Source organism: Chanos chanos, chromosome 3, assembly GCF_902362185.1.
Source record: "Chanos chanos chromosome 3, fChaCha1.1, whole genome shotgun sequence".
NCBI lineage: Eukaryota > Metazoa > Chordata > Actinopteri > Gonorynchiformes > Chanidae > Chanos > Chanos chanos.
The window spans coordinates 34517245-34541473 of NC_044497.1; the positions used below are offsets into that span (position 1 = coordinate 34517245).

Consider the following 24229-nt stretch of genomic DNA (forward strand, 5'->3'; position numbering starts at 1 on the left):
AAAAAAGAGCATACGCTAAAATGTATCGAGTGCTGAGGAAAATACATTATGTACTCCAATTGTTTAGTCCGCTCCTACAGACGCATCTACATGAACTGGGTACTAAGGACCTTTGTATTAATTGTATTTATTTGTGAAATCATTTATGAAAATTGAACAAATGACGAAGAGATTGTTCAGGAAAAATTTAATCACTTAACGCTGACAACAGAGATGGTGCAAACTTTGCCTACCGTCCTTAAAACAAAAATCAGTTTAAGGAGGAACAAAAAGTGATACAAATATTTAGGTAACAACTTTTAATAAAACGTTGAGTAAAAATTATCGTTAAGCATGAATTCACAATTTCACAAGTGAAGCGCGGTCGGATTTGAAATCACAGGACATACAACCAATGCATCTATCAATTGCAGACCTATATGATGTTTTCCACTTGAAGACTAAGCATATTGTAAGGATGGTATTCTGAGGCATCAGCTAGAACTAGGCATTGAGGACACATTCAAAATCTTCATTTATTTTCAAAAAAAAAAAAAAAAAAACAGAAACAAAAAACCCTTTGTGGTTGCACATTACATACCATTGGGGTAAGTTGTTGATCAGTTTTACCTTGTTCTTTCCATGTATAAAATATTCAAAATAGACTGTTCACAAAGCTCACATAGTCAGTTTAGAGAACACAACCAAATTAAAACTGACCCAATTTTAGGCGCCTGGGACCCTTTCCATTCACTCCATAAAACAGCACTCACACAACACAGGGTGTCAAGACTAGTCTGGGTATGTGACTATACATGAGAGGTAGGAAATCTCATTCCCAGAGAACCAGTGTGAACATAGGTCTTGCTCACATAACTGAGTGATTTAAAGTATTTGTGAGCTTGCGTCAAGCTCTGCTAGCTGGTATTGAAAGGCTGAAAGTATAGCCCATCGAAATATTATCTTAGAGAAGCTAACTTTCACACACACACACTGGCCCTCTGTAAATGAGATAGCCTAGACATACTCAATGAGATCCTAATCTTGAGAAGCAGATCTGGAACGGGAGCGAGATTTAGAGCGAGAGCCGGATTTGGAGCGAGAGCGGGAATGCCGATCTGGAGACTTGGACCTGCTTTTTTCGGCCTGGGGGGAGGGAGAGCGAGAGGCAGACTTTGCCCGTTCTTCCTTCCCGTTTTCCATTGGTGAAGCAGACCTGCTCCGGGATTTTTTGCTGGTGGATTTCTCCTTGGAACGGCTTCGGGAATCCCGCTCGGATTTAACCTTGGAACGACTCTTGGATCGGGACTTCCTGTCGTCGGAGCGAGAGCGGGACTTGCGGCTGGTGGAACGGCTTCGGGACTTGCGTGTGCGGGAGCGAGATCGAGATTTCCGAGTGCGAGAGCGTGACTTACGAGACGCCGACTTGGAGCGAGACTTGCGTCCAGACCTGGAGCGAGACTTACGCCCAGACCTGGAGCGGGAATGACGCCTTCGGGAACGGGACCTGTTGGAATTTAAATAGGAAATTTACAGTCACAGGTAGACTTATTTAACTCTAAGTAAATACCATACAATACTGTGGAGAGGTAACAAGTACCTTGAGTGTGATCGGGAGCGGCTGCGGGAACGGCTGCTACGGCGACTCCTACTACGGGAACGGCGCCGGCTACGAGACCTGTGAAACAATTAATTACATTTATCACGCATCATGGAATTTCTAATCTTGAAAAAGGAGACGCCTTAAAAAAAATGAAAGAGGATAATCCTACTGACTTCCTTGCGTTATACACGTGATTACTTGGTGTTTTTCTCTAAAAAGCTCTAACACACCTGGAACGGCTGCCAGAATAGGAACGACGGCGACGCGGCTTGTCTTCAATCAAGCGGATCTTCCTGCCGTTGATGTCGGTGCCATCCAGTTTCTCCAGGGCCCTGCGCATGTCGGAATGGGTGCGGAACTCGATGACCCCCTCGTTAGTCCTTTCCTTGTGGGCGTCCGCATAGGTTACTTCTCCTGCTTGCCGCATGAAGTCCTGCAAGACATGAACAATTACAAAACTGTACAAATTCAACTCATCTCACATTTAAAATTGATTTTAAAAATTCTTCAAATCTAACTTAAATAAATGAGTATTTCTATTGGTTCATGGTAGCCAAAGCTCTATTTGTAAACATCTACAATCTTAAGATAACATAGTTACTGCGCTGCTTGATCTCCCTGTTAGATATGAAGACAAAGCTGAGTTGACACATGGGACTCACCTTCAGGTCCTGCCAGCTGCAGCGACTGGACAAGTTCTCCACAATCAGACGATATTCGGTACGAACAGGGGGTCCGTACTTATCCCTGCCTGAGCGGCTGCGGCTGCTGTAACCACCTTTTGCAGACAAAGGAGAAAAAATTAAAGTGAGTGGGGCACAGAGATGAGTGGTTTCACAGTAGGGAGTTTTAAAGGGGGGGGGGACGTAAAGACAAACTCTGAACCAAGAAACGCCTTCATATTACTGAGAATGGCTGCCTTGCTTCACTTAAGTGCAAACCTGTTCACAGACTCAAGAGTTGCTCGACTCCTCTTTGAGATGGAGGTACCTCAGCTGTCAGGGAGCTAGGGACTGACAAACACAAAAGCTAACCAGCCAGCGTTACAGCAAATCAACTCTGGGCCTTACATCCTCGTAATCAAGGAGGCTTCTTCAGAACAGCTGACAAGAGCATTAACATTAAAATATAATACATACTTCTAACACATGTTTTTTTTTTTCCACTGCTTGTGCGATGAGTTAATAAACCATTTTTTAAAGATTAACAGAATTTCTCCTTGTGTAAACAGAGGGCAGTTGGTATGACTTTTTGGCTCGGGACGATCCATCACGACAACATAACATAACTAATGGCATTCCTCACCATCAGCCCCAGGACTACTGGCAAAAGCCTGCTGTCATCTTGGCTTCCGGTTAGGTCAGCCAAAGGGTCAAAGGGCAAAGGTCACACACACATTAAGGTGAAGGCCATGGCCCAACAGGTCAGGCAGTCATCTTTAGCCTCAACTCGGACTCTGCCCCCACTGGACTCTTTCAAATTAAAACATCAAGGACTTTGTTAATGCCGCAAGGAAAAAAAGACTAAATTAATTACAACTTCACATGTTAAAACATGGTTATCGCGATGTTCAGGTTGGCTACATTATAACATTTGAAAAGAATGGAGTCAAGAAAACAATCCTACTGGAACTGGATGTGAAGGATTATTGTTCAATGGTTTTAAAAGTTTAAAACCATATGAATGAACTGAAAGGTTATGCTTGTTTGGGGGAGGAGAGCAAAGAGATCTGAAAAAAAAAAACTGGTTAAAAAGAATTATATGCAGCAACGTGCATTTGTGGTTTTGAGTAAGTTTTGGCTCCAAACTACGACTAAATAAATGGATTATTCCAGATATCCTTGGGACCGAGCAGAGGACAGAAGTACGCAAAAATTGTAGGTTATGGATCCTTTTTACTGTTTGACCATTAAAAAAAAACAGAAACACTAACAGTTTTAAAAACTAAATTAGAGCTAGCAAGGAATTAAGGAAAAGCCAACATATTTAATCTGTTATCTGTAATGAGTCACAATCAGCACATATCCATACATGTGCCACAGTTAATATTAATAAAACTGTCTGAACTTCATTAAGATCACATATGTAACTAATGTAGTGTTCTCACAAACTATGTGTTAAGCAGATATTCATTAACTAGAAACACGGATGCCATCAAATATTTATATAGGATTGTGAAATTAATAATTATTGTGTTGCTCTTACAACCCTGATCCTAAAATGCAAGTGATCAAAGTCTGGGGTAGAGGACGACCCCCATTAATATGCCTGATCCACAAGTTCCACAAGTCACATTTGCACAGCAGTCATTTTTAATGGGGAGGGTGGTTGGTTGCTCATATTCTCCGTCCATCAAAGGTGTACTTACTGCGCCCTCCGCCTCCGTAATAACCACCGTATCCATCTCTGTCCCTGCGTGGTCCCCTGGCATGTTCAACCATCACTCGTTCCCCACACAGTTCTTTCCCATTCAGCTCGTACACGGCATCATCTGCATCTCGGGTGTCCTCGAACTCCACAAACCCATACCTGGCCCAGGGAAAATTCAAATACGTTTACACCTGATAAAGCAGAGAGGCATTGTGGCAGACCAAGTATATAATAACTATTAAAGTAGCCAAGGCATGATACAAGGCTTGTATATATAGAAGAAGAGATTTATTTTTTAATGAAAAACAGGAACATAGCTAAAGTATTCTCATTTATTGAACAAATAATAAGATTAGCCAGTTTAAATAAAACTTAGCTGTAACAAACACAAAAATATTTTAACTACAGTGAGGTAATCTGTGCTTTGTTCTTGCAAAGTACACTTCACACTAGTGAATGTAGTCCGGGATCACGCACATTCTGACATGAAATTTCTAAACTTTTACTTAACTCGTTTAAACTACTGCGTAGATTTTCACAGTCATTCGAATTTAAAAATTGAATCAAATAAAACGTGTGGAAGAATCGAGTAGTAACCAGCTTAGCCAAGTTAACAAAATATTCGTCTTGCTATAAGTGCACCAATATTACAAATATAAGTGCCATAATATATATATATATGTGTGTGTGTGTGTGTGTATGTGTGTGTGTGTGTGTGTGTACGTAACGTAGAACAAGTACATTAAAGTATTAATATTGCTTTAATTTTCATTATCATTCGAGTAAAAAAAATAAGGAATATAAAACGTGCGAAAGAATCGAGTAGACGACAAAGTTGACAAAACATTACTGTTGCAATAAATGTAACAACATTGCAAATACAAATGCAATATTACATCCACATGTACGTAATGTCTGCACGTAAAATGTGTAGAATTTAAAACATGCAACTTTTATAAGATAACCTGCCGTTAACAGTAATTCAAGATTGTTTTCAAAATATGCTCAACTCGTCATTTTGAGTCTTACTGGTTGTTCCAGTACAGATACGTGACAGCACCATTGCTTTTCCAACTAGACTTCCATTACTTTTCCATGGCTCTTTCATATATTTATTATTGTGCAAGGCATTTCCAGACATCGAAAACAGTAATTTATTACTTAACATCATATCGTTTCAAACGTTCAAAGCAACTTCATCAAGCATTTCATTATGGTAAAATGCCACCACGCTGTCTAACCAGAACGTCTTGCAAACGACATGCTTTTCTGACTAGCGTTATGTAAGAGGCATATAAACTGGCAAATATCATTATAGGGTGAATCTTCGATCTCCAGGCTAATTTGGGATTGTTTATTCACACAAATAGCTTTACTGACAGCAAAATACAATTATGCTATGAGAAATCACTGACTTAAATAGCAGTGTAAACAATAAAACGTTAGGTTAGCCAGCCTGTTCGCGCGCGTGTTCCTAGCCAACTCAGTGTCATTGCCGCATCGTTTCGCGAGCTTAACTTACCCATTTTTCAGGTCGACTTCGAGAAGTTTTCCGTAACCACTGAAAAACCTCTGAATGTCCTTTTCTCGGACATGATAACTCAACCGTCCGATATACACCCGCGGCATGTCGACAAAAAATGTTTTCGGATGTAAACAGGCTCTAAGGCCACGCCACGCAACGACGCACCACTGAGGCCTTTCCGTTCCTCTTTGGTCGTTTAGATAGCGGGGGCATTTCCTGTGCCTTTGATCGCCACCTGCTGTACTGGCGTGTTGGTTTTGCTGCAACTTTGGGAGGGACATCGATTATCGACCAGTGTAGACGAGGTAATTCACTATAGTGTGCAGGCTAGCAGTAAATATTTTTCAATCTTATTATTTTCTGCAGTGCCACTGCAAGAACAAAGCTGATCCAAAGACAATATATTCACATCAACTTTCATTACCAAACAATTCTAAATAAGGAATAATTAAGAAAAATAAACATCTCGGGTTTATGCATAGGACATCAAATCCCCATACTTTGTTTACATTATATAAATAAGGGGATTGATGTTACTAAAATAAAAAGTGAACAAAACAACACAAACAGCTCTTTTAAATCCTCCTCTTTACAAACACTTTGTAAAATCAGCCATACACTAACAATTGAGTTGGAACAGTTAAACAGCTGACCATTCATGGAAATGAAATTCACGTCTCTGCACATCCCAGCAATTCTGAATGTATCCATCCATCCATTCATCAGTATTTCCAGAATTCTAAATGTATCCATCTGTCTATCAGTATTTTGAGAATACCAAGACTTTGCCTTGTTCCATTCATTCCTGGGCACTTTCAAGTGACACTGATCACATTTTTGGCAGGGGAAAATATGTAAATTTGAACAGTTTATTTTCTGTAGCACCACAAAAAAAAAAACAACAATATGTATAAAAATGTGAACATTGTACTTTACAGAATTCATTTTAAAGTTTGTTAAATTCTTTGTACAGGTCTCTGTACGTCAATTAAATTGTGAATACAGTATGCACTGATAATGTACAATAACAACAAAGAACACATTGCAGACTGAATCCTCTGCCCTTTGAGAAGGAAAAATGGTGAAGAGCAAGACTGTGATGTTACAAAAAAAAACCTTCAAGTGTCTTTACCTGAATCACAACACGGAAAATTCAGTCTCAGCTTTGCCCAGCTGAACTCTAATCCTTTTATTTCACCCTCATTCAAAAACCTCCCCCAAATAAGATGTTTTATAGTTACACATTAAAAACAAGAAGTCCACAGTTTTGGGGCTAGGACACAGTCACACTTCTAGTTTTTTCTGCGGTGATGGAGTCTCTGTCTGTCGTTGTGGCTCCGTTTGTGCTGGGTGAGGTCTGTGAAATAGGAGACTGATCTGAGGGTTTGACCACTGCTGCGTCTGAAGACACCTCTGCTTCTGGTTCCTGCTGGGAGGCTGTGGCTGCAAAACAGAGTGACAGTTATGTACTTTAGTGTGCTTGAGTTCTATGTCTAAGTAGATTTGTGGTCTACACAGATATATATGTGTGTCTGTGTGTGGGTATGCAGGTACGTGAGTTAAGACCAAAGCTAAATTAAACCAGTTTCAGACACAGAACCCAAAGTATTGCCGGGTTCATTTTTTTGCTGCAATACTGGTGGATTTGTCCTTTCACATTTGCATCCCATTGCTGAAACTTTGCCAGGACAAGTGTGTTCACACACGGCATGAAAATCCCAGAGAGGCAGGATGTGACTTCCAACTGACGCAGCGGAAGACACTTTGTGTTGAACCAAACGGCAGCTGAACAGATCCCATCACATGTTGATTTGCTGACAATGTTATACATTTACAACACATTTTGTAGACTACTTGATTCCATACCTGATTGTGTACAGGACTTCATATGCTCTGGCCAGTGTGCCTGCTGACATGGGTAGTCACAGTAACTGGTGTTCCAGCAGCAGTAGAAGATGGCTTCTTTCCGGCAGTTGGCACACCACTGCTTCTTCTTCGTCTCATCCACCGCCTGCTGTTTCTCCAATTCCATCTGTTTCTTTACCTCCATCACCATTCTCTCTCTCTCCTGCTCCAGACTCTGCCTCATCTCTGCCATGGTAAGCTCTACTCATAAACGCACACACACGCATACATTAATTACTTCAGTAATTGGCCTAGACACCTCCACATACACACATGTATGCAAAAGAACAAACACAGAAATGCTAATTCATCCACTCTCCATGCATCCATGTTTACCACACAGTAAAGACAAGCAACATGATATCTTTCTCTCTTCTAATCCATGTAATCTGACTGAATTCATCTGAAATTCCAGTTCAGAGTGTCTTACCGAGATTGTGTTTCATCTCCGAGAGCTCCTGCTGATGCAACCACTGGAGTTTCTCAATCTCAATCCTCAGCCTGCGGATCTGTGCACACAGACAATAGAAGCTTTGAGTTAGAAGATTACCACACACGCGCGCACACACACAGAGGGAAGAGATATACCAGTTACTGCTCCTGAAAGGGCAGAACACTGTCAGGCACCGGTGATAGCCTTGCTACAGTAACACTAACCTCAGCAATAGTGTTCCCAGTTGTGCTCTTTGACAGGTCATTGTAGATTTCTGTCATTGTTCCTTTAATTGCATCCATCATCTAGAAAACATGAAAAGAGATTCATTCAGAAAGAATATCAAAAACGCAGAGACAATAATCGCATGCTGATAAAACAGCATAGTCATGAACACTATCATGGGCAACAGCAGAAAACTTTAAGTATTACATTTCATTACCAGAGCCAGTAATATTATAGGGGGAAATTATTTTCATCAGATGCACAAGGTTAGAGGCCCTAACACTGGCACAGACAGCCTCTTTGCGAGCACAGACACAGGGACAGCCCTGATGTTTGAAAATGGCTTGTTTCTCTCTCTCATAACCTACTTTGGTAGTGTATTTGGCAATGTCGGCAGCCACGTCCGCTGAGGCTGTGGGGATGCTGAGGTCTCCGCCTGATGAGGAAGAGGAGCCAGTTACCAGCGTAACAGAGGAGGAAGAGCTACGTGGAGTATCTTTTTGTTGAACGGCTGCAAAATGAACAGACACAGCATTTACGTATCTCCAGAGGTCCATAACAGATCCCCTTGTGAAATTCCACTGATTCCGTTGTCTAAAACAGTCATTGATTCAGTGATTATCTTATCCGTAGAAACCTAATAACCAAAGATGACGGCTTGTCATATCCATTCCTAATCTCACCGACAGTAAAATCATTTCATCCCTTATATCTGACTACCCAGCACTGCTCAGAAAAGGACAGGTTTCCGGTCTTTTTCTATGGTCCAAAGGTGTTCCTCTTTGCCATTTCTGCATCAGTCATGCTCCTTCAGAGTACCAAGTCAGGGATTCTGTAAAGCTGCTTTGTGACTTTGTGTACTGTAAAATGTACTAGTCAGACTGAATATTCTCAAACCAGTGCGTAATTTGACACATTAAAGAGACTGGATAAAGTATTTACCCTTCACGGCCTGTCTGGTCTGGTATCGGGTACTGGACTGGGCTGAATTTGAAGTCTGTGATTGGATTTGTGATTGGCCAAAAGACATGTTTTGAGACAGCTGGCTCTGCTGCTGGTGTGTAGGCCATTTGGGTGATGCTGTCTGGAGCTTGGTGGGGTTCCACACCATGCCACGCTGCACAGGCTGTGGCGGATCTTTGGGCAGCAGAGGGCGCTGTTTCTTCACAATGCTAATGGGCGAGGAGTTGGGTGCTACAGCAGAGGAGGTAGCAGTTGAGCTCCCCTTGCTCTGCAAGACTGTGGGGGATGACAAGGATGACGAGGAAGAGGATGAAGATGTGTAGGGGAGCGTGGTCACTGGGGGCGTGGTGTGTGTCTGGTTGGAGTCTTTTGTGCCAGGATTAGATGATGAAGTGTTGGCATCGCCTGATGCAGAAGATGAAGTGCTCGCTGATGAACATACTTTACCTAAATAAACATGATAAGGACATATCACAGGAAATTCCCCAAATTTTCATCCAAAATAAAATCTGAGGCAAACTCTTAGACTAATCTAGATACAACACATTCTAGGACTTAAATAACACTTGTAAAATGTCACTGACAAGACAAATTGTTTAGAAACAACATCGTAATTTCAAAAAACAAATATGTCAGAGAATGATGTTAAAAAAAAAAAAAAAAGATGCTCACTCTCTGGTTTACTAGATGTAGTGTCTTTAGGTGTGGAGGAAGGTGGAGCTGATGCTGCCTCTCTCTTTATCCTCTTCCTGTCTCTGCCTGCCTGCTCTTCCCCGAGGTCGATGACCAGCTCTCTGTCTGAGTCTGAATCAGTTAACCTGTCCTTGTCCTGACCAGCAAACTTCTCTCTCTGCTTCTGCTGCTGGCTCTGAGGAGTCTCAGGCTTCTCCTGAGCGTCCTTCTCCAAAGGGCCGCTCTGCTTCTCCTTCGGGTCGGACACGGGCGTTTTTTTGTCATCCTCGGGCTCTGTCGTGTGAGAGGACGGGTGTCTGTTTCTCTTTTTGGGTTCGCGGTCGGTTTGGCTAGGGTTACGGTTGATGCCGTTGTTTTTGGGTTTCTGATCCTCGTCGCTGAGGTACTCGCTATCGCTCGAGTCGGACTTATCCGATTCGTCCGAGTCGCTGTGCTCTACCCCTCGGTATACGTCTTCAGAGATCTCAGCAATACCTGTAAAAGTGCATACAGAGGACATCATTCACAGAGCACGCTGTAAAACTCAAATGACTCAGTTCAAGCACTTCAAAAGGTTTATGTGCATGTGGGTGTTTGTGAATATGTGTAGTTTACCTAGCTGGGCCTTGCAGCTCTCTATTGTCTTATCCAGGCTCCTGACGGATTTCCTGGGGGAGGTGAGGAGAACTGGAGCCCCCTGTTGCTGTTGCTGCTGCTGCTGCTGCTGTACAGTTTCACTCAGCTCCTTTAGGTCCATCTCTGCTTTAATACGGTCTAAGGAAAGAGTGAGAAATAATGTGAAAATGAGAAACATTTATTGAAGACACATTCACTCTAGTACACCATACCATCAAAGGGCCAAGACTAGAGGACCATGACATTCACTTCACTGGAGAATGATCAGGTGCCTATTTTTTGTGATTTTCAGATTTGCAGGATCCTAATCTATCTGAATACTAAATGGGATCATTTAATAGGGCTTTGAACTGTGGTAATGTCTCCTCACGAACACAAGATGCAGTCATTATTCTCCGTTTTCACTCTTACCCAGATTGAGGTTTAGAATGCTGCCTGTGGGAGGGGCCCTCTCTTGTTTTAGTGAAAGAGGTGTCGGGGGGAAAGACTTAGGACTGCCTGTCGAACTGCCAGCAGGACCTGTCTTTACGGATGCCGGGGATGCTGTTGCGAAAAAACCCCCAAATAAACACGCAATTAAAACATATTTGACCTTTTTGATGCCTTGATATGATTTTTAGTGAGGAACGCCTGACCATTTTTGAGCTATATATTTGATATTTGCTCAGTTTGAACTTTCAAGGGGAAGACATAAATGCTGCCAATACTTTTGATGTCATACCTGTGTAGTCCATAGACTCCTCCCCTGTGCTGTAGGGACAAGAAGGTGCCCGATTTCCACGCTCTGACACTTCCTGTTCTACATCCGATCCTGTATGGGCAGAGGAGTTGGTGCTCATAGGAGATCGTGGCATGTCTGTCATGGAAATCTTGCGGGCAGCCCCACCTGATAAAACACTCTTGCCCAGGTGCATCATGGGCGATGTAGTCATGTCAAAGTTCAACTTGATCTTCTCCTGTTTGTCAGGTCTGGCAGTGCCAGCGCTTGGGTTTGCCGGATCCAGGAGCATCTGAAACTGGTTGTTGGGGGTATACGGAGTCCTGAAGGGGGCGTAGTTAAAAACACCGTATTTTTTGCGGATGTTCTCAACATATACTTCCATCTCTTGCATAGCACTGTTGAAAATGCTCTTGGTTTTCTTCACGGAGAATGGGATCTCTTTGGACATGAGGTAACAGTTGTTGATCGGTACCCATGCTCTGAGAGAAAGAGATAGCAAGATGAGTATTGACAGAAATCAATGTTAAAAGCTTGTTCGCTGTAAGCAGATAGGGGTGAAGCATTAATATTTAAGCGATATTTGGGTAGTGATGTGTCCCATGCAGTGGGGTTTACTCCATGAAGTGAACTCCTACTCTACCAGACGTGTGGACAACTCACCTGTCGTGCTGCCCAAAGAATCGTGCGTCTACTTGGCCGTCTTTCTCCCGCAGAGCCTTGGCTGGCCAAAAGGGGAATCCTTTTAGTTTTGCCCAGACCAGTGGGTGGGGCTGACTCTGTAATAAAAAAAAAAAGATTTTAAAAAAGTGTGCACAAGGAGGTGAAAATGTCTTTTATATGGGATTCACTTTGGTTTTAAATAAGGACAGAGAACATTTTGCACATTTCCCAGGAATCCAAGGGAAGCTCCATGACTTTGGTAAGAGAGCATATTGTTGTGGAGCAGGTAATGCTGAGAATACGTCTGTAACGATTATATTATTTAATACTTACACAAGGTTCACAGAACCAGTTGTCCCTCTTCTGACAAGCCGACAAGTAGCATTCTGGACAAACTTCAATTTCATTCATCTAAAAAACAAAACAAACAAACAAAAAACACAGTTTACCAAAAACATTTGTCTAATTCCATTTGGTAGTTGAAATGCCACATGCAAAATATACTCACTTCGTGTTCACAGATTTTGACAATCACTTTTGCCGTTTGTGTAAGTTTGTGGTTACCTACAAAGGAAACAGAAGGAAACAACTGCTTGCATTAACAGAAAAATCATTTGTGCGTTTGTGATTTAAAAGGTAATTTAACCAACCTCCATTGTAAATGATGCAGTTGTGTAGAATCCATTTCATATCAGCAAGAAAAGCCTCAGTACAGCCATACATTTTCTTTTTAATATTCTGCAGAAAAATAAGGTATCAAATGAAATCTTTGTTATAGCAGCTCAATCAACTTATCACAATCAACTTAAACAAACAAGCATCATACTCCTGTGCTGACAGTTTTTACTAACATTAGTAACTTTTACAAGTTACAATTGTAATTAGTAGTACATCTTGTAATGAACATATTATTATACATATGGTACAGATTATGGCGACACCCAAGGTGTTATAACAGCACAAAACATTTCAACCACTGTCTGTAACAGATCAGACATAGCTATCTATTTCTAATCAAATCTCTTATACACATAATTCTAATTCACAATTCTGTGAGTGCTGAGTGCTGAGTGCTGAGCTGAGCCTAAGAAAAGGGGATGTCTTACACATACCTTCTCTAGAGTGCACAGATCCATAGGGTGGAAAATGTACTCAGCGTAGTCTGGGTGCTGTTCAAGGGAAACAGGTTTCTGAAATGGCTCTGTCTGCTCATATGAAAAAAAGAGGACAAGAAAAGACGGTTTTAAAAATGTACGCATACACTTTTTTATTTCATTCCACTGAAATGAACCTCCCATCACGACCATTCATTATAAATGTTTCAGATACATGACTGGATACCTACGACCATCATGTGGCCTTAAAAGGACCCCAAAGTTTGTTGATATACTTTCTCCATTTCGAAGTATGACAATAGGATATTTTTATTCCTTGTGATTTATGCTATGGGGAAGATGGAAATTCAGGCCTCTTCAAAACACTGAAACATGGTGAATAAGTCAATGGTAATGAGCACTGAGAAAGCTCTGTGATGACTCACTCCTGGCTGTTTCATTTTCTGCAGGGCGAACTTCAGCAGATATGAAAGTTGCTCTATCGTCAGCATGGTCATGGCTTTGCTCTGAGTTTCAATGCATTCTGCTACCGTTATTTTCTAGGGGAAAAAACAGAATGGAAAATTTGTATGTAAATACCCACCGCAAAAAGCATTACTGTAAACACCATCTCTTTCTGAAATTTGAAAATGACTTCTTTCTGTTACACTCAGTGGAGTCTTTTTAAAAGACATTCTGCATTGCTTTGACTCATCATTTTCCCCTGATAAAAAGTCCATCCAGTCACTCTCAAATAAAATGTGCCTAAACTTGACCAGGACACTATTTAAACCAAATCCACCAGGTGGTGCTGTTTACAGCTCCGGTGCTTGTTTGCATGTGCATGCGCACATGCACACACATGCACACATATGCCCCTTCACACATCCCCTCACACACATACCTACACACCCTATCACACACCCCATCACGTGGAAACAGGTAAGACCAGTCTGATCCACACAGTACCTCACACTCTGGACAGAACCAGTCTCCTTCGGGCTCTGCGGCCAGTTTCAGGCACTTGGCGTGGTACACGCGCGGGCAGAGCTCACAGCAGAGCACCTGGCCCTCGCGATGACACACCCAGCAGTAGAAGTCATTCCGTCCATCCTGTGGTACAACATCAACATGGTCTGTTGTGAGTGCTGGCTGCTTCACATAGTAAAAGGGACCATGCCTTAGCTCAGACTGAAATGCAGGCCAGAGAAGACAAGCAGGGGGTCAAAACACGCCACACAACACACACAGGGTGACTGCAGGGTATTACAAACAAAATCCAAAGGGTTCAGATTTACTGAAAGCCTTTATAGCAAGTGCTGATGTTAGCCATATGCAAGAGGGATTGTAAAATCGGTGATCCGTGCAAAGCAAATGTTCTGTTCACAGCTTGTATTTTCAGATTTACATATTTTTGGTTAACGTTCAGTAAATCTGGCCCTTGACTGAAGCAAACACAAAAACACACAAGCATAAACTGTAAAGATAAGTCAACAAATGTTTTATTCTCTAGGTGAGATCATTTTGTTGGCTGATCTGGGTGCAATGATAAACTTAGTAAACATTGTCACCCAGATGGGGAAAATGTGATTTTTTTTTTTTTTTATCTTTCATCAAGATCAAAAACAGATGAATATCACATTTGCCCACCTCTGGGTTGCATGAAAAACAAAGCACCCTCACCACACAACTACAGATGCCAAACCCAATAATCCATTTCAAAAAGCTTAAAAATGTGAAATATTTTTTGCTAAATTACACAGGTCCGAATGCATTTGTTCAACTGATGAGCCTCACCAAAGAGACTGAGTTAAACTCGCTCCTGATTTGATAATTTACAAGTCTGGAAAAGCCAGTGGTCTTGCGTTTGGCATTTTGCTTGACAGGTCAAATGCAATATTGATCCAAATGCTTCAGAAATAATGCAGCATACAAAGGATGTATGAAGTCATGCTTTTGGAAAACTGACGTATCTAGAACTAACTCTACACAGGTACATCTGATTCCCTTAATTAAGGCCCTGAAAAGCCCTGGAATAACTGAATCAGGTGTCTGGTATCGGTGAGTTTCTACAGCAGGATGATTTCCCCTGACACACAGACTAAACTCTACAACATGTCAATTCATGCATGTTTCTGTCCTACTGTATGTAATTTAAACCCCATTTCATACACCACAGTGAACACTGGATCAATATTGCTGTGTGCAAATCAATATTGACAAGGAATCGGCATTAGGAATGCCAACTTAGGAAACAAGCATGGAATTTAAACAGTCCATTGGAAGATTAGCATTTTCAGTCTCTGGGCTTGCAATGAGAATGAGGATGTGATGCCAATAAAGTAAAGTGCATTCAGTGGTTAAGAATGACAACACAATGACACTAGACATGATCAAATGCAGAAGCATCAGTCAAGCCTGGATTCATTCACTGAATAATTCTCACAGTACTCAAACTCTCAATAAAATGATACATTTCATATCTCCAGGAAATAAAAACAGATGTCAACATAGAGAGAGAGAAACCCCCTTACCTGGTCTTTGTTGTTAGTGTTAACTAATCCTGGCTTCTTCTTCTTCTTGATGGAGGAGGGGGAGGTTTCGGAGGGCGAGTGCCCATTGGAGGAATCGGGCGGACTGGGCGCCTTTCGCTTCTGTGCTGCGACTGTTACTGATGCTGGATCTGAAACTGACAACAGAGGGACAAAAGGATACGTCAGTCTAAACGGACGAAAAACATGTATGCTTGTCAATCATTCACTTTTTTGGAAGGATGACACAAACTACATTATTTTTGAATGACAAAAAACCCATATTGTTAACATGTACCTGCTGTGATACAAATGCTTTGGCCTTGTTATTGGCTCACTATAAGGTCAAACACCGTAGTAAACAAGGCCCCCAAATTCTGTCCTTTACCCTTTTCATATCATACATCACGTACTTCTCTTTGTCTCTCCAGCTCTCTGTTTTTTCCACTGATGCGTTTTACAGTGATGCATGGGCCCCTAAAAATACTTTCATTTCCGTAGATTAAAGGAAAGCTTTGACTCATTCTACATTTAATGTGGTTTATAACCTGTTAGCTATATATGCAATGCAAGAATCTATTCTCATTACTGTGAAGATAACTAAACGCATCAGTCACTGAAACACTTGGCACTGCAGCAGTTTGACATCAAATGAAAAAATAAGTTTTCTCATACGCAGGAAAAAAACAACAACCAACTATGGTCAAATAGACAACAAAATGGATAATGGCCTCTTTTAAAATGTTGAATGCTGTCTTACCTTTGGGTCGGATTGACATATCCATCCCCTCCACAACATCAGACTCTGTCTTTATCTCCCCCTCAGCCAAACTACAGAAATACAAAAAAACAGAAGGATCAGTGTATGAAAGACAGGTTGAGAGAGCGAGCAAATGAGAGCATGAGAGAGAGAGAGAGAGAGAGAGAGATGATTCTCCCAAGGTCCGCATTTCAAACAGAAAACACAGGTGATGCAATCTAGTCTCCAGAGTTATGTTCTTGTTTACCATGTCATGTACTTAATTCATTTTATAACGCTACCAATGCTAACGATGACATTCCTCAAACATTTAGCTGACACTGACAAACATTTCAGCAAACGTTCATCCTCTTCACCATCGTGGAATGGCATTTTTACCAATCGTGCAACTGTTTCAGTTGGTACAAAAGGAGAAATCCCCCTGACAACCAGTCCTTGTCTCGGTGGTTCTACGGGTGTTGTCTGAGTGTTCCTAGGTGGATTAGGCTGGTCGTCGGGTACAGTGGGTCTCCTTGCTAACTATGTTTGACCTCAGAGAATATTCCAGACTCTTCACTATCACAAAACCATCAGATCCTTCACTGAGCGTGTTTGATTTGACACTTTCAAGAGGTGGCCTTGTTTCTTTAGTGTCAAACATCATCATCAGTTACGAGCTGAAATGGCAGAGATATAGATTTCTTGGTCAACAATGGATAAAAAAGTGAAAAAAAATCAGACGGTCAAAAACTTCAAGGTTTCTCAAGATTATTAATATTACCGCAAATTTGATCTGTCCCGATTTAGCTTTTGGAAACCTCAGATGAAGAGTCTGACAAGAAACGTGCAGTGGGAATTCTAAATGCTCAATAAAGGCAAATAACAACAGAAATCCTCTCTTGAGTATATGACAACACCAAACAATACTATAATTATCTTCTGACAAACACTCCACTGCAGAGAACTGAATTAATCTCAGAAACAGAAGATATTTTAGCTACAGCAACATACATAGCAGTCAACGAATTCAGAAGGTTATCCCCACCCCCCTGCCCCCTGACCACAGAATCCCGCCTAATCTCAGTTTCAATGCAAAGAGCAGGAAAAGGGGGATAAAAAGGGGTTGTGGCAGGTCCTCAATGATGAATGAGGCCCTTTCAGATTTCCAACTCTCCTCCTCTACTCAGTGTGGTAAAAGTGAACCAGTCTACACCTCATTCACACACACCAACGGGTCACCCAAATACAGATTAGCCGCGAGCATGGACGGAGACAACACAAGAAACTACTTGGTCCCAAAGACTGCAGCAGTGGCCATATAGAGAAGGCTTGGCCAAATAGAAAGGTGCAACTATTTTCAAGCATTTTTGGTGAACATTAACTAAAGAAAATAATATTATCTCATTTAAGCACTCTACTGTTAACCTTGTAAGGCTCCAGAATGTTTTGTCATAGATAACATTCTTTATCTTAAATTCTAAAACAAATTACATGCAATAAATTCACATGGCAATACAATTTCCTGTATATCTAGGCCATTGATTCTAAAATGGCTCATTGATTCTAAAATCTGTCACCGAATGACATTCAAATGAGTTGGTTATGACCTGGTCCAGGTAATTATAAACCTCACATTTAACCTTGGCAAAAAAAAAAAAAACTGAAGGACATTTGAAGCATTATTAAATTTAATATCTTCACACATTGTCCCATTAATGTTAACATTCAGTACTGTTCAATTCAGCCTGAGCAGCAATATACTACTCATGGAACTGAGAATTCACATATCACCATAATAGAGGGCTCCACCGTAACCATGCCAACCTGGGAGAAAAGCTCATTACCCACATATGCACCTCTACCACAAAAAGCCTTTTCATGTATTGAACTCGATGGGACTTCATCATGTAAGACTACGAACTTATAACCCTTGTCATCAACATGGTTCTTCTAGGTAAAAATGGGGGGAAAGGGCTATTGAATTTAATCAAGATTTAGAGAGGCATTTAAGATAAAGCAACAACAACAGAGAGGATTTCAAAGTTCTCTTCTTTTAAGTAGCAATACCTCTTCTTTTTGTTGAAAATACCAACTGAAGATTAAGAGCTTTATTCACTTGTTCAATATAAACTGGAAAAATCAAAGTTTGTTTTTTTAAAATTAGCATTGTGAGGGTCATTAAGAAGAGCAAATGAGATGAAACACAAGGGCCTTTTTGATTTAGATATTGAAGAATAAGAGAATCAGTCCTGAAATCAGTCGTGAAAAGTGGCCAGAGAGTAGACACACAACAGGAATGTTTAAACAACATGAAACATCAGAGTGAACACCAAAAACATCAAGGCCTTCTAGAATGTTCTGTTCCAGCTCAGAGCTTTCATAGCCGAGAGCACGTGCATGAGAGAGAGAGGGAGTGAGAGAGAGAGAGAGAGAGAGAGAAAGAAAGAGACTGAGACAAGAAATGTGATCAAAAACACCAAAGCTGCAAAGGAAATTAAATGAAAAGAGAGAGAGAGAGAGAGAGAGAGAGAGAGGTCTGAGCAGACTGGCACAGAATGTGAGCTGCCTGTTTCTTTTCTCACAGGAAATGAGAGCTAAGGCCAACTCCCTTCCCCCATAGCTGCAGAAACTCAACCACCCTCCCCCCTCCTCACTCACTCCCTCCCTACAGGCCTCAGACACGGGCATAGGCACGTTCATACCATACCACAAGAGCTGGAAGAAGTCTGTGGAGCTACAGAAGACACAGGCAAAAGGGAGAGAGAGAGGAATGATGTACAGAAAAAAAAGCAAACCTTATTAACCTCCAAACAGTCACAATTCACCAAAAAAAGAAAATGTGGAGGTACAGCAAACAAGGGGAAAAAACATCATTACATATATGCAAATGTTATCCGATTATTTTTCATACCACGCCACTCTAATAATCCAACAAAGTTCAGACATAAGAGGCCTACAGAACCAAATGAAGATATGATAAAAGACTTCATATCTGAGAGATCATGCCATAAATGCAAACCACAGCCTAAAATCAGACCCGCAAATATTCTTTTGATAACATTCCAACAACAGATCCGCCTTATAGCAAATCGGATGTTGTTCTCCGCAGTTAAATGAAGCTTATTCTCTTCACACTGTCTCTCAAGAAACAGTTTTTAAGGGCCTTAACTGAGGAAACACTGATTCTCCCTGCCGCACAAAGTTCACTCTTCATATTTCCTGTTGAAGAATGCAAAACCACATTACCATAAACAAGGCAACACAGAAAAGAGATTTATTAAACCATGCAGCTCAAATCTCTTTGTTCCCACAAGACAAATACAGCAATGAATATTCAGACAATGTACTCATATAGCATCGTACCTTTTCTCTAAGGATAGGACAAGCAAACTATTCTTCAAGCCTTGACCTTTACAGTTGGTTGAAGGGGATGAGACAAAAATGGTGGTGGAATTTTCCAGAAAGGCCTTCTCTCTGCTTGTCTCACTGAGATTGTCAGGCTCTAACCTCAGCAGCTGTTTTGATTGGCTGAGGTGTTTGCACACAGAGGCCTGATTGGGTGGCTGTCCAGGGCCACACAGCTCACTGTATTTTTCTTCTTGTCTGTGAGATTCATCTACTGCAATGCAGTGATATTCCCCCTATGTTAAATTTAATGGTAAAGTTCTTCCTTAAGATAAAACCTGACTGAATGGATAGCTAATGAAACAGGCTTTGTAGTAAGATGGTTAAAAGACACAAATTTACTAACCTTCCACTGCATGACCTACAAATCCATTTGATGACCATCCATGCATCTCCTCAAGAAGAAAAAGGATAAGGTACGAAGGAAAAACATTCCACCGCTATTTTCCCAAACTGCTGTGGCTTACATTTGAGCTCTTACATGGTTAGAATATGACAAAGAGTAATGAGGTTGGTTTGAAGCCATATGCCCAGCCCACTGTAATATGTGATTTCAATTATCATGAAATTATCACAAAGAAACACAAAAGAGGTCCTTGAAATCAGTTTGTGTTGTTTTTTGTAAGGCTTTTCTTTTGGCAGGAATTATCACAGGAATTTAAATGAGGCTGGCTCTGCGTGCAGTCAGCAAAGATGTGCTATTTTAACCACTGATCTGTTTTCAACATAAAAAAGTTTTAAAAAAAACCAAAAACATAAAAAAGTTCTTTCATGTTACCTCCCCAAGAAATATGAGGTTTTTCATTCTCTGGAAGAGTTCTGTTTTACACAACTCTTAAATTTAAAAAACAAAATTTGCTCATTAGAACAGGCAATCAGACAAAATACAGGTGTTCAAGTAACAAAATTACAAGGCTCAAACAAATTGTTATACCCAAGAAGTGAATGAAGTCACATTAAACGCAGTGGAACCTGATTTGCTAATATGAAAGATTTCCACCTACGTAGGCCTAGTAACTGCAATAACAGGACAAAGTCTGTAAAGCAACAAATATCATTGGTTTAGACAGAAGACCTATAAAGAACTAAAAGGAAAAAAGGAATGGTAAAGTCTATCCTGAAAAATTTAGTTTTCTAAAACAAAATAACGCTGTACATATGTAAAGATACTGGGCTTTTCTTTCTTTCCCCTGGAAATGAGGGTGATGTTAAAATGAGATGATCATAAATATTTGAATACCTCCAAAGGGGGAACCTCATCACAAGACTGTGATCTCGATTGCTGCAATCTGAATGGGTTTAGTGGGCGTGTGTGGGTGGGTGTGTGTGTGTTTAGGACTGAGACACTGAGCTGACCCCAGAAAACTGACACAAAACAGGGGTGTAAAGGCAAGATTCAAGTATTATTTCAGTATCACTGACCAATGGTGTTTTTCTCTTTTTTTTTGTTACATTATGCTGAACTAAACATTTCAATGAACCTATGGAGCCAGCACTCAAAAATATCACAACATAGCTTATCATCAGTTTCAGTTTAATGTACAATCACTCTATTTCAACATTAACCCAACCATTCAACCCCAAACGCTGCTAGTTTTATTATCAATGAATAAAGTCATTATATGAAGCTAAATGCGAATTATTTTGATATTAACTCTTCGTCATGATGTCATTCCCTCTGAACACTCTCCAGCTTAACACCCTTTAATATCCATACACCCCCCCCTACACACACACACACCCACACCCACACACCATGCAGTAGCTGCATGTACTACTCTGTGCCCATTTTCTCTGGCATGGCTTGTGTCATAAGCACACAATAGTACAAGCAATCAGCTTACAAAAGGCATACTTCACCCCTCCCCCATGGCCCCCATCCCTCAGAAACAGAGGGGACCAGTGAGGGAAAGAGAGGGGACAGGGCCTTCTTTTGGAGAGAGGGAGGGAAAAAATGAGTTCAAAATGTTTAATGCAACCTAAGTACAGCACAGGAATATGACTGACTGAACTGGTCTATGTACCCATGTGACCCTGCATAGAACAGATGCCAGAGAGAGAAGAAGAGAGGGAAAATTAGAGAGAGTTCAACACAGAGGGAGAAAGAAAGATAAAGAGATTGAAAGTAAAAGGGGGGAGATACGAAGAGGAGGATGAAAGGAAATAACAACAGAAAAAGAGAGAGATAGAGATAGATAGACAAGTAGAGAGATTCCTCCTTCTTCCTTTCTCCCTGGCTTTTCCCCCTCTCACACTGGCCCTGTTTGGTCAGAGAGAGAGAGGCCTAGTAAGGCCTTTTTCTTCTTACTTGAGAATCAAACTGCAATTCACAGTATTCATAAGGTCTTAAACCAACAACAGGAGTGCAAAGATTAAGAATCAGACATAAAAACATTGAGCTTACCTCTGTGGATGCATGGCTGATTTACAGTGTTATGTCAACACTTATAAAACATGGAGGACCCTGTCAGCCTGTATACAAGGCAAGAGCACGGTACTGCAGGCTAGCTGAGCAGGCCTGTCTGGTCTTAGCTGGGCTGTGAGTGGCTGCCCTCTCACAGGCAGGATGTAAGGCCACAGCTGATTGGCCGAACGGTTTCCTGAGTAATTATCTTTGTTCAGCAGTGGCAGGATCAGCGTAGAGTGCAGGAGCGAGGACAGAGAGAGGGAGAGCAGACAAAACTAGGCCTAGGCGGTGAAAATAAGCGAGGACCTGTCCCTGTTAAAACCAAAGAGAGTCCTGAACAGAATGAAATGATTAGTGAACGCTGAGTGAGCCGTTTTTATGATATTTTGTTGTACGAAACGCAGTAATCAAATGTTAAAACCTGATTTACTGTTAGCCTTTTGTTTAAATCCCTCCCCCTGTTCCAGCCATCTGGAGAGAGGCAGGAAAGACACCATTTCAGCGAAAAACAAAACTCTACTACTGACGTTCACGCGTACACCCAAACTACGAATACCCGTAAATTAAAATACAGTATCGGTTTGGAATTTACCTTTTAGTTGTACAAGTAGCTGTGAAAGAGTAACTTCTGTTAATATATTACTCGGTTATGCTACTTGTAACAAAATACATTTACATATGATCCTGAAATACATATAATCCCATTTCTTCCCATTATTTATTTCGATATTATCATTTGCACATACAACTGAGGACAGTAGATATGTTTGAATGAGAAGTGTCGCTATATTTTTTAAGCTCCACGATCTTCACTGAATTGTTTTGGTACATTAGAACACAAAAGTACGTTTAATATTATAAAGCACATGTGCATATCTGCCATATGTATATCAAATGTATGTGTAAGAGGAGACTAGTACTAAAAACAGCCATCCCGAGTTAAAATTCTGAATAAAAAAATAGGTCTACAACGCATTACTAGAAGAGGTTGCAGGAGGTATTAGAACTCTGAAGGTAGAGGTTAACAACATAAACCGAGCTCGCCGTTAATCCCCACAGTGGCCTGAATTTGGGTCCTGCTGTTCTTGGATCTGTTGTATATCGGAGATTAAATTATGCTGACCTCTAGTGGAGACAACTGGAACGTCAAACGGTAACAAGAACAAACCAATAACTCCTATGATCAAGCTGCGGTACAGTTTACCGAAATGGCGACGGGTGGAGGTTACGTGAGACATATGAGGCAAATATCCAAATTAATTTCGAAGTGCCGGTGATTTGTCTACATCACTCATTTTAATTAATAACCGCTGGAGTCTTTTTAACAGATCACACAGATACTAACTTTCCTAATAGCTTATGGGTCATTCCATGTCATTTGAACTATAAGCATCCACCACACCCGCTTAGAATTTGCTGATAATATTTTGCCTTGAAGAATACATTCTGACATGACATATCCCAAAATTTTAGCTTCCTACTCCCAAAACCCTGCTGTTTAGAATTTATTTAGTACTCGTGGAAACTACCTCTAAAGTAAGCATTTTTTCAGTGACGGACATTTTTGTGAACTTTATACCGCAGTAACTTCGCTACAAATACAACCAGAGATCTGAAATTTGGATGGCTGATTCAAAATTTCCAGTAGATTCCAAATCTGTAATTTGTTTTATACTGGATGGAATGGTTAGATAAGATAAGATAACACTTTATTAATCTCCAGGTGGGGAAATTTGGGCTAGAGGTGCAAACATGGTTACAAAATGTGTCTGAACCATATTTAGAGGTATAAAAAGTCAGGAAAATAAACGTGTACAGAGCTGATTTTTCACAGTTTTGCGAATATTTATGGGTACTTTAAATAACATCTGGAATGATTAAAGCATTAATGTTGGTAAAGTGTCTTACCTAAGTTAAAAAAAATGCTTTTCATGCACTTTGTGACAAGGGTCATTTCACCTGGTAGCAGATGTCCAATTTACTTGAAATTTTCAAGGAACACTTTATGTATATCAAACACATTATGTACAAAATGTCAAGTATGTTTTCCTTCTAGAATGAATTTTATTAGCTGCAGATTTGTTGTCACTTTTGTGGTCATTTCCATGTTTAATTCTGTAACACCACACAGTAATCGAAAAAACGTACTTTTATTCAAGCCTGTAATGCCTAGAAGACATTGTTTACCATGTTTACACAGACAGGTTCATTTTCAGTCACAGAAACAAAAGACTTGTCTTGGATGTGCCTTATGGACTATAACTCAGACAATCGGAAAATCACATTAACCTATACGACTGATTGCAACATGTAAACGTGCTTGTTTTCCTATAAATGCCTATCATGCTTGTTTTCCTATAA

The 24229-nt window shown here is 40.7% G+C and overlaps 2 protein-coding genes across 13 annotated transcripts; both read right to left on the minus strand.

The window, feature by feature from the left end:
* Positions 1-172: 172 nt before the first annotated feature.
* On the minus strand, positions 173-5640 carry srsf6a (serine and arginine rich splicing factor 6a). 3 transcript variants are annotated; one of them, XM_030768281.1, is made up of 7 exons: positions 5475-5640; positions 3951-4111; positions 2245-2360; positions 1813-2015; positions 1580-1657; positions 1472-1486; positions 173-1333 (listed from the first exon to the last, which is right to left on the minus strand). In XM_030768281.1, exons 1-7 carry the CDS (start codon positions 5579-5581, stop codon positions 1018-1020), a joined length of 996 nt encoding a protein of 331 aa, XP_030624141.1. In that variant the 5' UTR covers positions 5582-5640; the 3' UTR covers positions 173-1017. The 3 variants fall into 3 exon arrangements, with proteins under 3 accessions (XP_030624141.1, XP_030624142.1, XP_030624140.1); XM_030768282.1 differs by having other exon boundaries at positions 173-1486; positions 1580-1648; positions 1852-2015; positions 3978-4111; XM_030768280.1 differs by having other exon boundaries at positions 173-1486.
* A 659-nt stretch (positions 5641-6299) lies between these two features.
* prkcbp1l (protein kinase C binding protein 1, like) lies at positions 6300-21920 on the minus strand. 10 transcript variants are annotated; one of them, XM_030768211.1, is made up of 20 exons: positions 21866-21920; positions 16078-16148; positions 15321-15469; positions 13756-13899; positions 13233-13346; positions 12805-12897; positions 12343-12430; positions 12201-12256; positions 12026-12103; positions 11693-11808; positions 11033-11511; positions 10723-10854; positions 10291-10449; positions 9676-10170; positions 9133-9369; positions 8409-8551; positions 8040-8120; positions 7813-7891; positions 7344-7583; positions 6300-6920 (listed from the first exon to the last, which is right to left on the minus strand). In XM_030768211.1, exons 1-20 carry the CDS (start codon positions 21877-21879, stop codon positions 6751-6753), a joined length of 3138 nt encoding a protein of 1045 aa, XP_030624071.1. In that variant the 5' UTR covers positions 21880-21920; the 3' UTR covers positions 6300-6750. The 10 variants fall into 10 exon arrangements, with proteins under 10 accessions (XP_030624071.1, XP_030624068.1, XP_030624067.1 ...); XM_030768208.1 differs by having other exon boundaries at positions 8983-9369; XM_030768207.1 differs by having other exon boundaries at positions 8983-9369; positions 9688-10170; positions 13756-13977.
* Between the last annotated feature and the right edge of the window lie 2309 nt (positions 21921-24229).

Bases quoted from the DNA above. Each gene is read 5' to 3' on its own strand.
- srsf6a (XM_030768280.1), bottom strand. From the start codon at position 5,581: ATGCCGCGGGTGTATATCGGACGGTTGAGTTATCATGTCCGAGAAAAG. The intron at 4,112-5,474 runs GTAAGTTAAGCT...TCCCTGGGCCAG, and splicing joins GAAGTCGACCTGAAAAATGG to GTATGGGTTTGTGGAGTTCG. The intron at 1,658-1,812 runs GTGTGTTAGAGC...ATTGTTTCACAG, and splicing joins TATTCTGGCAGCCGTTCCAG to GTCTCGTAGCCGGCGCCGTT.
- prkcbp1l (XM_030768205.1), bottom strand. The intron at 10,450-10,722 runs GTAAGAGTGAAA...CTCTTTCCTTAG, and splicing joins CATTCTAAACCTCAATCTGG to ACCGTATTAAAGCAGAGATG. The intron at 7,892-8,039 runs GTTAGTGTTACT...CTGTGTGCACAG, and splicing joins CTGGGAACACTATTGCTGAG to ATCCGCAGGCTGAGGATTGA.